The sequence below is a fragment of the Podarcis liolepis genome (genome assembly GCF_965112155.1).
Source record: "Podarcis liolepis genome assembly, chromosome: 2".
NCBI classification, from domain to species: domain Eukaryota; kingdom Metazoa; phylum Chordata; class Lepidosauria; order Squamata; family Lacertidae; genus Podarcis; species Podarcis liolepis.
Window position 1 is genome coordinate 107,731,040 of NC_139555.1, and position 18,057 is coordinate 107,749,096.

The 18,057-nt window shown below is 47.5% G+C and overlaps 3 protein-coding genes across 4 annotated transcripts in view; all 3 read left to right on the plus strand.

The window, feature by feature from the left end:
• The window catches only part of LOC310701851 (uncharacterized protein), a 100,918-nt gene extending 85,145 nt beyond the window's left edge, over nucleotides 1-15,773 (plus strand). Inside the window, exon 2 of the mRNA XM_083493301.1 lies at nucleotides 15,379-15,773. The gene's annotated coding sequence lies outside the window, so the exon portion shown is untranslated. The remainder of the gene's footprint in view (nucleotides 1-15,378) is intronic.
• Nucleotides 1-16,730, plus strand: part of LOC310701607 (E3 ubiquitin-protein ligase TRIM39-like) — a 35,932-nt gene extending 19,202 nt beyond the window's left edge. The window contains exon 9 of the transcript XR_014523076.1: nucleotides 16,577-16,730. The gene's annotated coding sequence lies outside the window, so the exon portion shown is untranslated. The remainder of the gene's footprint in view (nucleotides 1-16,576) is intronic.
• On the plus strand, nucleotides 5,692-16,730 carry LOC310701561 (E3 ubiquitin-protein ligase TRIM39-like). 2 transcript variants are annotated; one of them, XM_083492660.1, is made up of 10 exons: nucleotides 5,692-7,403; nucleotides 7,761-7,856; nucleotides 10,574-10,756; nucleotides 11,329-11,351; nucleotides 11,654-11,760; nucleotides 12,550-12,579; nucleotides 13,291-13,359; nucleotides 13,627-13,656; nucleotides 14,290-14,331; nucleotides 15,781-16,730. In XM_083492660.1, exons 1-10 carry the CDS (start codon nucleotides 6,957-6,959, stop codon nucleotides 16,296-16,298), a joined length of 1,545 nt encoding a protein of 514 aa, XP_083348786.1. In that variant the 5' UTR covers nucleotides 5,692-6,956; the 3' UTR covers nucleotides 16,299-16,730. The 2 variants fall into 2 exon arrangements, with proteins under 2 accessions (XP_083348786.1, XP_083348787.1); XM_083492661.1 differs by lacking the exon at nucleotides 13,627-13,656.
• Nucleotides 16,731-18,057: the final 1,327 nt, after the last annotated feature.

An 18,057-nucleotide genomic window follows, 5' to 3' on the forward strand; every position in this document is an offset into this window, starting at 1 on the left:
TGGTAATCTGGCACCTTGAGCAAGGCCAAAATTTGGTGTCCCCTATAGATCACCTCAATTATTCCTTATTCCGCTCCTAACCACTACACCACACTGGGTACATTATTCCGCTCCTAACCACTACACCACACTGGGTACTAGCAGCAGGGGAGGACTTTGGTAATCTCGGACCATCGGCTGGGTGAGGACTGCAGGGCCTGCTCCCTTCCAGGGCCTTTTCCAACTGGCCCAGGGGGCGTGGCCCAGGCCCTTTCTCCCGGCTATAAAGGGACTCCTGCTGCAGGGAAGCCTCGGACCATCGGCTGGGTGAGGACTGCAGGGCCTGCTCCCTTCCAGGGCCTTTTCCAACTGGCCCAGGGGGCGTGGCCCAGGCCCTCTCTCCCAGCTATAAAGGGACTCCTGCTGCAGGGAAGCCTCGGACCATCGGCTGGGTGAGGACTGCAGGGCCTGCTCCCTTCCAGGGCCTTTTCCAACTGGCCCAGGGGGCGTGGCCCAGGCCCTTTCTCCCGGCTATAAAGGGACTCCTGCTGCAGGGAAGCCTCGGACCATCGGCTGGGTGAGGACTGCAGGGCCTGCTCCCTTCCAGGGCCTTCTCCAACTGGCCCAGGGGGCGTGGCCCAGGCCCTTATTTGGAACAAACTTTTGGGGAAGCTGGGAAGTGTTCTGCAATTGCTTCCCTGTTCCAATGTGTTTTAAAATGTCCTCAAGCAGTCGGTGGCAATTTAAATTTGTATTTCTTTTTTTCCTTTTTTCTCTTGCTGGGGGTGGGTGGGTGTAATGGATATTTGGTTGGGGATTAATTTTAGTGTAATTGTTCTGTTTTTGTTTTCTGTTGTTTTATTGGTTCTGTATAGTTTGTGTTTTGTTTTTAAGGGGTGGGATCAGGGCTGCCTGGGAGTGAGGCCCCAGCCAACACGATGGCTGGGACAAGTTCCACAGGGGGGGAAGCACTGGGACATCCGATCTCGGTGATCATGGGCAGGAGGCGGAGTTACGCTAAGACCAGACCATGTCATTACCGAGGAGGCAGGTTTAGTCGTTGTTTGAAGACTATCCCTGCCTCCGGGTCTGGCCTTGACCAGATGGATACTGGAATCAACAGGGGAAACCCACATAACCTGAAGGTGTTGCTGTGTAATGCCAGGTCAATGGTGAATAAAACCACTGCCATCCACGACCTGATTGTGGATGGAGGATTTGACCTGGCTTGTGTGACAGAGACCTGGTTGAATGAGACAGATGGGCCCGTCCTTGCTGCCGCTTGCCCACCAGGTTTCTCTTACGCACAGCAACCCAGGTCATGTGGGCGGGGAGGGGGGGTTGCAGTGATTTTTAGGAAGTCATTAGTCTGCACCAGGCGTCCTACTGGGAAGACCCAGTTTTCTGAGTGCATGTTCTGGAAGTTGGGCAATAGGGGCAGTACAGGATTCCTTTTGGTGTACCGACCTCCCCGCTGCACCAAGGATTCCCTGTCCGAGCTGCTTCAGGTCGTGGCGGATGTTCTCCTGGAGACACCTAGTTTGGTTGTCCTAGGGGATTTTAACATCCACGCCGACACGACCTTACAAGGGGCCGCTCAGGACTTCGTGGAAAGCATGGCCTCCATGGGGCTGTCCCTGAATAAGCTGGGCCCAACTCATAGTCATGGACATGCCTTAGACCTGGTATTCACCTCTAGCGACGTGGGTGATCTGACACTAAGTAAAAATGAAACCAAAGAAGTGCCATGGTCAGATCACTTCCTGGTGCAACTGGACTTCTCCGCGACCCTTCCCCTCTGCAGGGAGGTGGGACCAATTCGGATGGTCCGCCCCCGCCACTTAATGGATCCAAATGGTTTCCAGAGAGTGGTAGGGGATGCTTTATCCCATGTTGATGGCCTTTCAGCTGATTCCCTGGTGGCCCGCTGGAATGCGGAGTTAACCAGGGCTATCAACTGTCTGGCTCCGAAGCGCCCTCTCCGATTGCATGGAGCCCGGACAGCCCCGTGGTTTTCTTCAGAGCTGAGGGCAATGAAACAATCGCTGAGACGGCTAGAGCGTCGGTGGCAGAAAACTCACTCCGAATCTGACCGGACACAGGTTAGAGCTCAACGTCGAGCCTACCAAGTGGCGATAGCGACGGCGAAGAAGACTTTCTTCACCGCCTCTATTGCATCTGCAGAAAATAGTAGCAGGAGACTCTTTCAGGTGGTCCGCAATTTAACGGAACCACCTTTACCATCGGGGCCTTGTAAAGACCCCAAGATCTCCTGCAACGATTTTGCAAAGTTTTTTGCAGATAAAATCACTCATATTCGGAAGGAGCTAGACACCACCGTGGGAGCAGGGCTGGGGCGGGAGAGTGCTAGAGCCCTGTCTGGTCAAGTTGCATGGAATCAATTTCAATCCGTTACCCCCGAGGATGTGGACAGGCTGCTTGGACGAGTGAAACCAACCACCTGTCTCCTTGATCCTTGCCCATCCTGGCTTATAAAAGCTAGCCGGGAAGGGCTGGGCGATGGGCTCTGCGGGGTGGTGAATGCTTCCCTCTGTGAGGGAACATTCCCAGATCCGCTGAAAGAGGCGGTCATTAAACCGCTTCTTAAAAAACCATCTTTAGACCCGGCCAGTATGGCCAACTATCGCCCAGTCTCAAATCTTCCATTCTTGGGCAAGGTGATTGAGCGTGTGGTTGCTGAACAACTCCAGGCACGCCTGGAGGATGCGGACCATTTGGATCCCTTCCAATCAGGGTTCAGGCCTCATCATGGGACTGAAACTGCCTTGGTCGCACTGGTTGATGATCTCCGGCGAGCTAGGGACAAAGGTGAGAGTTGTTTCCTAGTTCTGCTGGATCTCTCAGCGGCCTTTGATACAATCGACCATAACATCCTTCTGGACCGTCTAGAGGGGTTGGGAGCTGGGGGCACTGTTATACAGTGGTTTCGCTCCTTTCTCCTGGGCCGTGTTCAGAAAGTGGTGGTGGGGGATGAGTGTTCAGACCCTTGGGCCCTCACTTGTGGGGTGCCTCAGGGTTCTGTCCTCTCCCCCATGCTTTTTAACATCTATATGAAGCCGCTGGGAGAGATCATCAGGGGGTTTGGACTGGGTGTCCATCAATATGCAGATGATACCCAGCTCTACCTTTCTTTCAAATCAGAACCAGTGAAGGCGGTGAAGGTCCTGTGTGAGTGCCTGGAGGCGGTTGGAGGATGGATGGCGGCTAATGGATTGAAGTTGAATCCTGACAAGACAGAAGTACTGTTTTTGGGGGACAGGGGGCGGGCTGGTGTGGAGGACTCCCTGGTCCTGAATGGGGTAACTGTGCCCCTGAAGGACCAGGTGCGTAGCCTGGGAGTCATTTTGGACTCACAGCTGTCCATGGAGGCACAGGTCAATTCTGTATCCAGGGCAGCTGTCTACCAACTCCACCTGGTACGCAGGCTGAGACCCTACCTGCCCGCTGACTGTCTGGCCAGAGTGGTGCATGCTCTAGTTATCTCCCGCTTGGACTACTGCAATGCGCTCTACGTGGGGCTACCTTTGAAGGTGACTCGGAAACTACAACTAATCCAGAATGCGGCAGCTAGACTGGTGACTGGGGGCGGCCGCCGAGACCACATAACACCGGTCTTGAAAGACCTACATTGGCTCCCAGTACGTTTCCGAGCACAATTCAAAGTGTTGGTGTTGACCTTTAAAGCCCTAAACGGCTTCGGCCCAGTATACCTGAAGGAGCGTCTCCACCCCCATCGTTCTGCCCGGACACTGAGGTCCAGCGCCGAGGGCCTTCTGGCGGTTCCCTCATTGCGAGAAGCGAAGCTACAGGGAACCAGGCAGAGGGCCTTTTCGGTGGTGGCGCCCGCCCTGTGGAATGCCCTCCCATCGGATGTCAAGGTGATGGACAACTACCTGACATTCAGAAAACATCTTAAGGCGGCCCTATTCAGGGAAGCTTTTAATGTATGATATTTTAGGGTTTCTTGGTTTCTGTGGAAGCCGCCCAGAGTGGCTGGGGAAACCCAGCCAGATGGGCGGGGTACAAATAATAAATTATTATTATTATTATTATTGATATCCCACTTTATCACTACCCTAGGGCGTCTCAAAGCGGCTAACATTCTCCTTTCCCTTCCTCCCCCACAACAAACACTCTGTGAGGTGAGTGGGGCTGAGAGACTTCAGAGAAATGTGACTGGCCCAAGGTCACCCAGCAGCTGCATGTGGAGGGAGTGAGGAAGCGAACCCATTTCACCAGATTACGAGTCTACCGCTCCTAACCACTACACCACACTGGGTACTAGCAGCAGGGGAGGACTTTGGTAATCTGGCACCTTGAGCAAGGCCAAAATTTGGTGTCCCCTATAGATCACCTCAATTATTCCTTATCTCAATTTTGCGCCTCCTCAGGAACCACCAACAGCCCTAAATCTGACGCTGACAGTAGAGACTGGTCTCTTTATGACATATGGTATTGTTTACATACAAACTGCACCTAGATGGAGGGATCACAGAGCTTTTGCTGTTGGGTTTAATCAGAATCTGTTGGGGGGTTGTCAGAGCCCCAAAGACCTGCTGGAGTTTCCCTAGGCAACCAAAACTATTCCTTTGGGTCCAGTACCAGGTTTCCAAGTTTCCTTTGCAGCAGAATATCATGCAGCGTCTAATAGTGTAGGAGTCCCATGTCTAGCAGGGAGCGTAGAAATAAACCACAGGAAACAATTCTGTACAGGCAGAAGTCCTTTACTCTCGTTCTTGAGCGTAATGGTTACAAATTTTACAGTCATCTATCAGATCCCTCCAGTTCAAACTGCTCCAGGCCTAGCTCTAAAAGCTGCCAGACCGTCTCTCACACTAAGAGAGCAAAGATCAGACTAAACAACTCTCTTTGTCCAGCCCAGAAGCTTCAGAGTGACAAGCCCAGCTTCTGGACATTTCACCCTGTTGTTTCTGGGAATCGACGACTCTCAGTCCCAACATTCATGTCCTATGAGGGTCTGGCTTCCCCCTTAAAGGAAGCAGTGGATTCATAGGACATCAAAAAAAGCCACCCTCTGTCTCTTGGTTCCAGACTGTCATCCCCAGCTCACATGGTGTTCTCTGCAACGATCATTCAATGTTGAACCTGGCTTTGTCTATACCCACTAGCCCCTATCAAGGAAGAGGGCCCACTCCCCTTTCCTGGCACTCTTGTCCTCTGATGGTTTCCTTGATGGGCCATCACTGGTCTTTGTCCCCTGCTAATGGCCCTTCCAGCCAGCTCTGCAGATGTGGCTTGGCTCATTAGAATAATTAAATCCAGGCGATTTCAGTATTTGGCAAAGTTTAATCAAACCTTGCTTTGAATTATGCTGCTGAAGGAGACTCTTGAGAGTCCCATGGACTGCAAGAAGATCAAACCTCTCCATTCTGAAGGAAATCAGCCCTGAGTGCTCACTGGAAGGACTGATCCTGAAGCTGAGACTCCAATATTTTGGCCACCTCATGAGAAGAGAACACTCCCTGGAAAAGACCCTGATGTTGGGAAAGATGGAGGGCACAAGGAGAAGGGGACAACAGAGGACGAGATGGTTGGATAGTGTTCGCGAAGCTACCAGCATGAGTTTGACCAAATTGCGGGAGGCAGTGGAATACAGAAGTGCCTGGCGTGCTCTGGTCCAGGGGGTCACGAAGAGTCGGACATGACTAAATGACTAAACAACAACAAATCAAACCTTGATAATTTAAACTTCCTAAATCCAGGAATTATGAGGAGTCTGCTCCCCCACCCCAAGCATATTTCTTTTTTATTGACATGTTTTAATGTTGTTCACTACTTCTGGGAGTTTGGGGGCTAAAAAGCAGTATATAAATAAAACATATCCTAACAAGACCCCAGACACCCACCAGTCCTGCTCCTCTAGTCAACTGGGTCCTAAACTGATTAAGAAAGAGGAAGCAGAGAGCAGGGAAAAGGCAAACTCGGGTACCACTTCTTAAAATTTGGACTAGGGTGGGTTCCCATCCCCACGTGGCGGAGTGTTGCCACGGCTGCTCAGCCTAACCTACCCAACAGGGGGGTTGTGAGGGTTAAGGGGGGAAGCTTCTCTGCCTTTTGGTGAAGATCAAACATACCTGTTTAATATCTTATGAGTTTAATATCTGGCATGGCCTCTGTTCAGTCCCGGATTTATGTATAAGCTAAACAAGGTATAGTTTAGGGCCCCACTCTCTTGGGGGCCCCAAAAAAATTAAAGGAAAAAGAACTGGATGTACATTTCCAAAATATAAGATAAAAAACATAAAACCTGCATCCATCAACAGTGGCAAATGGCTTTAGATACCTGTTAGGTCCATAAATTACAGTGACAATTTGTTGTTGACAAAAGACAGCTGGACATATAAAGGGCCCCATTACTTTGAGTAGCTTAGGGCCTCATCAAACCTAAATCCGGCCCTGCCCCTGTTAAACAATAAATACAATCTTTGACCTTTTAAACTTTGGGTTGGCGGGTCATTGCTTACTATGCTATATATATTTTCGTGGTTTTAGATTGTAAAATCTTCGGAGGAAAGGCGGAGCAGAAATTTAATACGTGCCGCACTGCGCTCCTTAAGGGATGCAAATGTAAGAAAGACAAGTGGTGCAATCAAAGCGCATTTAAGCACCACCATCAGGCATATCTTCACGGGTGTGAGCCATTTCCTGAAAAGTGAAAGTTTTCTGTCCCCTCGCGGCACTTTCCCGCTTCGCTTCAGCGCCACGCCCCCTTCAGACCCTTTGGAGTCACGCTCGTCTCCGTGTTGCGCTGCGTCTTCGCTTTCGCTTTAGCCCGTCTCCTCCTTTCCGTTCCTCGGTTTGCAGGGATCCAGGCCGCGGCGACAGAAGGAATCCTCCGTCTTTGGACCCCAAATTGACCTCTACCGCGGCGAGGCGGGACTCTCTTTCTCCCGCACTGCCCAGACCGCGCATTTTGCGCGCAAGGAGGCGCACCCATGGCCGCCGCCGCCGGGGACCCCTCCAAAACTCTCCAGGACGAAGCGACCTGCTCCATCTGCTTGGATTACTTCCGCGACCCGGTGATGATCATCTCTTGCGGGCACAGTTTTTGCCGAGCCTGCATCGCCCAGTGCCCGGAGGGGCCGGGCCGTGACCTCTCCTCTTGCCCCCAGTGCAGGATCGCTTTCCCCCGGGGCAACCTCCGGCCCAACAGGCACTTGGCGAATATGGCCGAAGCGATCCAGCGCCTCCGCCTGCAGAGCCTCCGCCTGGCCGAAGGGGAGCCCAAGGAGAAAGTGCCGAAGTTGTGCGGGAAGCACTACGAAGCCCTCCGGCTCTTCTGCCTAGAGGACCGCGCCTTCATCTGCTTGGTCTGCAGGGAATCCCGGGCGCACAAAGCGCACGTCGCTCTCCCCATCGACGAGGCTGCCCAGGATGCTAAGGTAAGCGAAATCGACCCCTCGTTTTGGGAGAATTTGGAGCAGGAAGAGGATGGGAAAAGGGTGACTCAGGAATAGGCAAATTCGGCCCTCCAGATGTTTTGGGACTGCAACTCCCATCATCCCTAGCTAACTGGACCAGTGGTCAGGGATGATGGGAATTGTAGTCCCAAAACATCTGGAGGGCCGAGGTTGCCTATGCCTGCTCCAGAAAATGTTGATCTTCAAATGCCACCATCCCCAGGATTTTATTTGCAGTTTTACTTGTATACTACTCTGAGAGCTCTTTAGTGAAAAAGCGGCTTCTAAATCTTTTAATTAATAGTATAAGCGCTGAATGCCATTTTTTCCCCCTTTTAGGATCAACTCCAAAGCTGCCTAACAACCTTGAAGAAGGAGAGAGATGAAATTTTGAAGGGGAAATGGTGCAGTGAGAGAGAAATTCAGGAAATGAAGGTAGGCAGGCTCCCAGTTTGCCATCCACTGGACGCAGCTGCCTCCTTTTTGTGCTCCCCAGATGTTCTGGACTGCAGCTCCTCTCAGGCCCATTAGAGGAGTTGTTGTTGGGGCATTCCATGTCAGTTCTGTTAATTTCTGTTTCTCACTGAGCAGCTGCTTGCAGTCACAGGACTGTTTACATTCCAGAGAGTCCAGATACTGTTGGAGTCTCACGGGAAAGGGAGACGGGATGTGACGTTACTGGTTTCCTGTTTCCTTTGTTCTTTGATTCCTTTGTTCAGTTGCTCTCTGCTTCTCATAGAGAGAACATGTATATTTCTTTGCTCTCTGCATAGCTTAGTAATAAAGTATAGCAATGTAGCCCATACCGATCTCATCCTTCCGCTGTGGCGTTGTTTTAATGCTCTGCTGGTCTCAAAGGAAGATGAGCCTTATCAGCTCGGACGACCGGCGCTGAAATTCCAATAAGTTCAACGCTGTCATGTCGCTCACCCTCTCGGATTTTGATGAAACATAGTGTACACCCTTCCCTTATGGTTGAAAAAACAACAATCCTTAATTTCCCCCCTCTATCTCAAACGGTTTAAATTTTATAGCACTTCAAAGTTTCGTGAAATCTGTGTTTCTGTCCCTCTTGAGATCCTCTGTATTATGTGCATTTTATTTTTTTCCTCCATAACCAATGATCAGATCTCTTTGAAATTTTACACAGAGATCAATAACATGATGAGGATTTCAGGGGGGAAATACACCAGCACTCAAAAGATTTTATAAATGCCTTAAAAAATGTATAAATGTAGTATTTTTGGTGGAAAAGCTAGGTTTAGACAAATTTTCAGCATTAGGGCACGATGAAATCAAAAGTTTTTGATGGTGAAAATTATTGCAAAGACATGCTCTTTCTCAACAAAGAATAAAATTTATGGGTCTCTTATGTCTTGTAACAATATTTTATGTTTTTTGGACATTGTGGGGGGGGAATCGCAGCTGGGTACAACTTTCCTACAATAAAGGTAAAAGGACCCCTGACCATTAGGTCCAGTCGTGGCCGACTCTGGGGTTGCAGTGCTAATTTCGCTTTATTGGCCAAGGGAGCCGGCGTACAGCTTCCGGGTCATGTGGCCAGTATGACTAAGCCACTTCTGGCGAAACCAGAGCAGCGCAAGAAAACGCCATTCACCTTCCCGCCAGAGCAGTACCTATTTATCTACTTGCACTTTTTGGGGTGCTTTTGAACTGCTAGGTTAGCAGGAGCAGGGACTGAGGAACGGGAGCTCACCCCGTTGTGGGGATTCGAACTGCCGACCTTCTGATCGGCAAGTCCTAGGCTCTGTGGTTTAACCCACAGCGCCACCCGCATCCCTTTTAAAAGAAAAAATTAATGAAACAAAGTCCATCTTAGAATCTAAAATAATATTGGTTATTACAGGGTTGTTGTTTTTTCAAAAGTGCAGGCTTGTTTTTCAGTTTTGGGGTATTTAAAACTATGAAAATTGGCTATATCATGAAATCAATCTAAAAACAATAAATCACAGCCAAATGCAGATAGGTCCATACAACATAAGCTGAAGTGTATCAAGGCACCTGCAAAATGCTTTTGTAACATTTAAGATATAGAGATGGATGAACACAGGATTTCAGAAGTGAATATGGTTACATTATAGATTTCTGGAGCGAAATCGAAGAAAATATTGGAGTGATCAAATAACTGATCACATGATGCAGTGCAAACCCACCCCCCATTTGAATGGCAATGCCCATCAACTTTTTTGAAAACCCTTAGGAGTTGACACCTCCTATGTATTGTGTTTTTAATATTCAATTGGGAGCCACCCCGAGTGGCTGGGGAAACCCAGCCAGATGGGCAGGATATAAATAATAAACTGTTTATATTATTATTATTATTAGATGGGCAGGATATAAATAATAAACTGTTTATATTATTATTATTATTAGATGGGCAGGATATAAATAATAAACTGTTTATATTATTATTATTATTATTATTATTATTATTATTATTATTATTATATCATCATCATCATCATCATCATCATCATTATTACTAGTACAGTGGTACCTCGGGTTACATACGTTTCAGGTTAAAGACTCCGCTAACCCAGAAATAGTACCTTGGGTTAAGAACTTTGCTTCAGGATGAGAACAGAAATTGTGCTCCGGCAGCAGGAGGAGGCCCCATTAGCTAAAGTGGTCTTCAGGTTAAGAACGGACCTCCGGAACGAATTAAGTACTTAACCCGAGGTGCCACTGTATAGCTTAACTGAAGGTATCAGATAAGATAGTGGGACAAGGTTGGAAATACGTGGATTGCAAAACAGGAGGAAGTAATGTTCTTGGCCAGGTCAGTAATAGCAAAGATGTGGGTGAAAAGGTTATTGTCAAGAGAATGGTGGTGGGTTTGGGAATGAATCAGAAAGAGATGACCCCAAGCTGGGAGTGTGCATTCTATTCTCACAGTGACCAAACAGATGCCTTTGGGAAGACTCCCCCCCCCCCAAAAAAAAGCACTGGGGGGGAAATGTCCACCCTACTGACCTTTGCATTAGGTTACACCTCCTGCTTGTTATGGTGGAATGAATAAGCCCTGTAAAACTAAGCACAACTGGCTCTTTCCCCGTTTGAGCCTGTTTCCCTGGGGATGGAATCACAACAGCACACCGAATTCGGTCTCTCTTGTCCTCGGCTCTTTGCAGAAACGCGTGGGAAGCTTCAGGAATCAAGCTGCGGGAAAGTGGGAACTGCTAGATGCGTGTGAAGAGATCATGAAGTCAATCGACAAAATAGCCAGCGAATTCTCAGAGCGCAGTTCACATCTCGCCAAGCTGATTAAAGAGGCAGAGGAGATGTGTCTGAAGTCTGCCTTTGAACTCCTGCAGGTGAGATTATACAAGATGTGAAAGCCCAGGGAAATTTGGGCTGGGTGGACATTCCTCTCTCCTTTTTTTGTTGTTGTTCCCCTCTCCAACAAAAAAGGGGGAAATTAAAAAAGGTTGGTCTGTGACGTGAAAAGGGTACAGCAGATTTGTTTCAGTCCAGACAAACCTTCTTTTTTTTAGAAGTTGTCATAAATTTGGTGGCAAATATGAAGCAGAAACTGATAGCAATAACACAGAAAAATGAGACTTTTGTGTTCTCTCACACACCCCTTTTTGACACTGGAGGAGCTGTAGGGTGGTAGTCAGTGCTAATCCTCCTCAAAGTAGACCCACTGGAATTAATGAACTTCAGTTCATTAATTTCAATGGGTCTACTCTTGGTAGACGCTATTTGAATACAACCCATAATAATGGTCTTCTTTTTTACTGTAGTGTTGATGGTCTGTCCTGTTTTCATTGTTCCGTCTTGAAAGGAAGGTGGGCTGTAAATATGCAAAATGCATTAAGTTAGTACTTGATGAACTGTAATAAACTTTGAAAAGTGGGGCTGATCAATTTATCTTTCCCCCTAGGCTATGGATCCCTTGCTGAGCAGGTAAGCCCCTGTTTACAGAATCATAGAATTGGAAAGTATCATCTTTGTCCCGTCCCCTTCAATGCAGAAATATGCAGCTGTCCCATACGGGGATTGAACCTGCAACCTTGGGGTTATATCAGCACCCTGCTCTGACCAACTAAGCTATTTTTCAAGATTGGGACAGTCCTGCCATTAGGCAGATTAAGGCCGCCATCTCAGGCAGCTGATTATGCCATGAAAGCGAAGCAATTGCTAGTTTATTTAACAGGAAAGGAATCAATTCAGGGCAGTGCTTTATTTTAAATCATATGTTCTTCCAGGTGCAACACAGAAATATATGAGAAACCCAAAGCTGATCTGAATAAGAAAGTTGAGTGGCTTAATGAAAAACTACAGCTGGTGCAGACCAAGTTGTGTGAGCTTTCAGGTAACAGATTGTTTTAACTAGGATAATAACAATCACATGAGTCAGTCAGGCTCACCCCCAAAAGAGACAGAAGTTGCCACTGCAGAGTTTTATATATATGGGAGTCCTTCCTCATCTCACATAGTGCATATCAATACAGTGGTACCTCAGGTTACAAACACTTCAGGTTACAGACTCTGCTAACCCGGAAGTAGTACTTCGGGTTAAGAACTTTACCTCAGGATGAGAACAGAAATTGCATGCCAACGGCATGGCAGCAGCAGGAGGCCCCATTAGCTAAAGTGGTACCTCAGGTTAAGAACGGACCTCCAGAACGAATTAAGTACGTAACCAGAGGTACCACTGTATTGGCAGTTCACAAAGCCAGGTCTTGATCTGCGTCTGTGGTTAATCCTGAAGTAATTAGAGCAGATCCTTATGAAAAGTCTGTAGAGTTATTTGGAGTACTGGGTCGCAATAACAAGACAGCTTAACCAAAGCTACTACTCAGTATTGGGAGACTCAGACTTCCTTTCTGAGACTGCTTTCCCTCACAGGGAACGAGGCAGTAAATATTAAACAAGTATCCCCTTAACTCCCAGCATGACCAGCTAAAATCTTACCTGCACAACTGGGACCACAGTTAAATATTGCAGCCTTTCTGGTTTCTCCCTCCAAAAATGAAGAGCATTCACACACACACACACACACACACACACACACGTACGTATATAGAGTACACATCCAGTGTGAACTGTACATGGTATCTGAAACTGTGTCTGAGTTTCCCTTCCACCTTTCTCTCCCCAGCACCTCCAAAACTGGCCAGTCCAAGAGCAGGTGAGTTTGCATCCATGCCAGAATGGGAAAGAAGCATTTGGTCTAGAACCTTCCATGGGATATGAAAGCCGGGCCCCAGTGGCTGGCATGGTTGGGCACTGTTCATAGAATCATAGAGTTGGAAGAGACCACAAGGGCCATCGAGTCCAACCCCCTGCCAAGCAGGAAACACCATCAGAGCACTCCTGACATATGGTTGTCAAGCCTCTGCTTAAAGACCTCCAAAGTAGGAGACTCCACCACACTCCTTGGCAGCAAATTCCACTGTCGAACAGCTCTTACTGTCAGGAAGTTCTTCCTAATGTTTAGGTGGAATCTTCTTTCTTGGAGTTTGGATCCATTGCTCCGTGTCCACTTCTCTGGAGCAGCAGAAAACAACCTTTCTCCCTCCTCCATATGACATCCTTTTATATATTTGAACACGGCTATCATATCACCCCTTAACCTCCTCTTCTCCAGGCTAAACATGCCCAGCTCCCTTAGCCGTTCCTCATAAGGCATCGTTTCCAGGCCTTTGACCATTTTGGTTGCCCTCCTCTGGAAACGTTCCAGTTGCTGAGCAGCAGGTGCCTGCTTTCAGGCGGACGGAAATTGGGAGCTGCAGCCTCGCAGCCCTTTTGTTTGGCCTCATGTGCATGTTCAGACATTCGTGTTAGACTGAAATTAACTGATCAGAGAGGAATGGGGTGACTGTTGTGTTTTTGAATCCAGGAGGCGTGCCACAGCAACTCAATCAGCTCAGATGTACTTCTGTTCTTGTCTATCCAGCACCTGCCGCAGGTAAAAAATGGGAGAGCGTGGGGATAAATATTTGGGTGGCCAGTGGCTGATGGGAATCTAGCAACATCTGGAAGGTTTGCCATCCCTGAGTTCCATGCTATTCAGCAAAATGAGACGATCCCCTCGCTTGGCCCATCCTATGACAAACTGCCTGCTGTACTACTACCTTTGGGCAGTTAACCCAATGACCTACATACGAGTAATGTACATTCTTGCCCTGAGCGTAACTCTTGTCCTCATTTATGTCTCCTCTTTTTCTTTCGCCAGAACCTAGGGGTCTTTCCCTGACAGTTGACGGTAGTTTTTGACAATAAGTTTGCAGGTCTAACAACACTGGGTCATCACATGTGGCGAAATAAACGAATGCATGCCATGCCTCTCCTGCCCCCTGGAAGAAAGGCAGAGACACAGCAGTTGTTCATCTGACAGTTAGCCTTAAGAACACGATTCATGCATTAGTCAATAATTATTGTGAATGATTCTTGTAGTTTAATTAGCAACAAAATTTCATTGGTGCATGATTGAACAGCCTGTAAGATCTCTTTGGGACACAGGTGGCGCTGTGGGTTAAACCACAGAGCCTAGGACTTGCTGATCAGAAGGTCAGCGGTTCGAATCCCCATGATGGGGTGAGCTCCCGTTGCTCGGTCCCTGCTCCTGCAAGTAGATAAATAGGTACCGCTCCAGCAGGAAGGTAAACGGTGTTTCCGTGCGCTGCTCTGGTTCGCCAGAAGCGGCTTAGTCATGCTGGCCACATGACCCGGAAGCTGTACACCGGCTCCCTCGTCCAATAAAGCGAGATGAGCGCCGCAACCCCAGAGTCGGTCATGACTGGACCTAATGGTCAGGGGTCCCTTTACCTTTACCTTTAAGATCTCTTCTGTTAGCCTTACAGCAGACGTTTTACCCTGTTCTCTTTTCTCCTCCTAGACTATTATATTCCCAAGACGGGAAAATCAAAATGGATAAGAGGTAAGCTGCTATTTCTGGAGAGCAAAAGCAGCCCAGATGTTGGAGAGTTTCACCATTTGATGTCCTGACCTTTCTCTCTTGAGATAAAAGTTGCTGCAGGGGGAGATCAAACTGGACTGAGGCCCTGGCAGCAGTGCTGAGGGGTAGAGAAAGCGAGTTAGTCCCTGCCCTGTCATTCCAGTCTAAACCAACCCCCGCAGCAAGTAAATAGCTTAAGGGGGACTTAGATTGGGGAAAATGGTGTTGTGGAAAGGGTTACATTAACCATTTTCCAGCTCAAGGGCCACATTCTCTTCTAAAGAGCAATTAGTGCCAGCACTGTCCGTTAAGAGTTTGGGTGTAATCTTCGACACCTCCCTTTCCATGGAGGCGCAAATTGCAGCTATAACAAAGGCGGCATTTTTCCATCTCCGCCAAGCTAAGCAGTTGGCTCCTTACCTCTCTCGCCCTGACCTAACTACTGTGATCCACGCGATGGTCACCTCCAGACTGGATTATTGTAGCTCGCTCTACGTGAGGCTGCCCTTGAGACTGACCCAGAAACTCCAGCGGGTGCAGAATGCTGCTGCGAGACTTCTTACGGGGTCCTCGCTGCAAGATCACATGCACCCGGTGCTATACCAGCTGCACTGGCTCCCGGTGGAGTACAGGATCAGGTTTAAGGTGCTGGTTTTAACCTTTAAAGCCTTATACGGCCTAGGACCCTCGTACCTACGGGACCGCCTCTCCTGGTACGTCCCACAGAGAAACTTACGGTCTTCAAATAAAAACATCTTGAAGGTCCCAGGCCACAGAGAGGTTAGGCTGGCCTCAACTAGAGCCAGGGCTGTTTCGGCTGTGGCTCCAATCTGGTGGAACACTCTGTCACAAGAGACTAGGGCCCTGCGGGACTTGACATCCTTCCGCAGGGCTTGCAAGACAGAGCTGTTCCACCAGGCCTTTGGCCAGGGCACAGCCTGACTCCCTCCTTCGGCAATCTTCGCGGAGCTCTGGCCCAATGGTTGCCAGTGGTTTAATTTGAATTAATTTTATAAGGAATGATTTTAGAGTGTTGTGTTGTGTTGTACTGTTTTATTGTTGTTAGCCGCCCTGAGCCCGGCTTCGGCTGGGGAGGGCGGGATATAAATAAAATTTATTATTATTATTATTATTAACAGACTTCTGAGGGCCACATGCCATGTTGTGGGGGGCCAAAGGCAAAAGTGGGTGAAGCAGCGAGTGTAAATTTCATCTTCGTTTCTGCACACACAGCCTCCAGCTTGCAACTCTCACCCTCCATGTGCCCCTGTATTCTCACCATGCAAATTTGGTTGTATGAATTGGCCTACTTTGCTTCTCTCCTACAGAATACGTGCAATTTGCGAGCACTACCTTACGGAAGTAACCGATTCTGTTAAGTGTTTGTCTTGTTTGCTTTGTTTTACCACCCGTCTTCCTCTTGTGTTTCAGAAAACGTGGTGTTTGATCCGGAAACAGCCCATCCCCGCTATATTGTGTCTCCAGATGGAAAAGCATTATGGTGGGGAAATGTCCGTCAGAACTACCCCTACAGTTCAATTCGGTTTGAATACGCCCGCTGTGTACTTGGAATGTGGGGATTCAGCTCAGGGAAACATTATTGGACGGTGGATGTCTGTAATGTCAACCATTGGGCTGTGGGCGTAGCCAGAGAGTCTGTGGAGAGGGATAGGGAAATTAATTTTGAACCCTATGAAGGGATCTGGGCAGTGGGCTATAGCCATGATCAGTTCAAAGCTCTGACTTCACCTCCTATCTATTTGAACCCAGAAGAGGGCCCAGCACAAATCCGAGTTTCTTTGAACTATGACGCAGGGAAAGTGTCTTTTTATGATGCTGAAGATAACACCTGCCTCTTTATTTTCGACTCAATTGATTTTGATGGGGAGGAAGTTTTTCCCTTTTTCCGGATTGTCGATTCATCAGCTTGCCTCCAGCTGTGCGATTAAAGCACATGGTCCTTGGCCTGTGCTTTGCCTTTCCTGGGTTCTCTGACCAGTCCAGGTGTTAGTTCCAAAGAGCAGCAGATATCCCTTTGGAAGTCTGTACAGGCTGCAATTTCCATCCCATGCTGCTGTCCCACATTCCCCTTCAACAAAGGACCATGGTGTTTTGGCTTGACTGTGCAGATGATTGCTTTATAATCCAGTACAGAAAAGCTGGCCTCAAATAATGTTACTTTAATTTTGCACCCTCTTGGTGGTGCCAATGGGGGATTTCAGTGCAGATAGCAGCTTCAGAGGAGGGATTATACTTGGGACCAAAGCAAAGGGTTAAATCCCCCACCACTTTTTGGGGATTCAGATAATCATTAGCTTCTCTCAGTATTTTGCAGCTTTGCAAACCTGCATCTTAATGCTAAATAAACCAAATATTGACTATTTTTGACCCTTAATCTTCCCATATATTAACTCTGCTATTTGTTAGCATAGAACTGTAGCTTTTTACTTTTAATGAACTTTTAATGAACTTTTAATGACAGCGATTTGCTGTCGCCGTTGCAGTCTTTAATCATTTCATTAATCTTTCAATAAAGTTTTTTTTAAAAAAAATCCTTTTAACCTTTGTTTTGACTCAACTAATATTTATGCTCCACTTCTGTTATGATAATATTAGTTTATTCTATTGCTTTTCTTAAAAGATTCAAGGCATCCTAAAAACATTTTTTTTAAAGTGCCATACTGAACAAAAATGATACAGATAATGTTCATAGTGTAAGAATTATTTTTAAAAACCCACCATCCCAGCAAAATAACACAACTAGGCTCACCAGGCCTATGTTTAAAACCATCCCATCCTATCCCCTGAAATGCCTGTGAGTAAAGGAACATTTTAACATTCCGCAATGTTGGTTCCAATATTTCATTTTAAGATACATGTGTTTGAGGTGGAGTATTGTTTGGGGTTAGACCAGGCCCACAGGCATAGGCAAACTCGGCCTGTCAGATGTTTTGGGACTACAATTCCCATCATCCCTGGCCACTGGCCCTGCTAGCTAGGGATGATGGGAGTTGTAGTCCCAAAACATCTGACAGGCCGAGTTTGCCTATGCCTTGCCCAGGGTCCTGACCCCCAGGTATTTTGTATGAGGCCCCAATCTCCTGTCCCTCCCTCCTGCTTCAAAAAAAAAAAAAGTTTTGTTATTTTGAATATTGGGCAGTTGAGCATGCTGCAAAATGCAATCCCGGTTAGATCCATGCTGGAAATGGAAGAGTGCTGCGAAACATCTAGTGGAATATTTATATCCTTTAGGCTACTCAAAAATCCTGTCACTATTTTGTATTCTTTTCATATCTTATGTATATTATTTTCAGTGTATTGTTACACATCACCTGAATCTGCGTGAGCGGTGCATAATTCATGGGGTTGCAGGCACACTAACCAGGGTCTGCTCAGGGATGGGCTTTGGTAATATGGCACCCTGAGCAAGAATAAAATTTGATGCCACCCACTAAGTATTACTTATTTTCACAATAATTCCTTATTATTTTTTTTGAAACCCCTTGGCTTGGTGTCCTGTGGGGGGGAACCACCCACACCTCCCTAAATCCTGTGTTCCCTTTTGTGGCAATCAGGCACATGTTGTATAAAGATCATTCATTCGCAGAAACAACAGCTTGTGTATATTAATCTGTGTGAGATTTCCAGAAACTGCGAGAAGCTAGGTTGTTTACAGTAGAGAAGGGGCCGATTCATATGGGCCCAGCG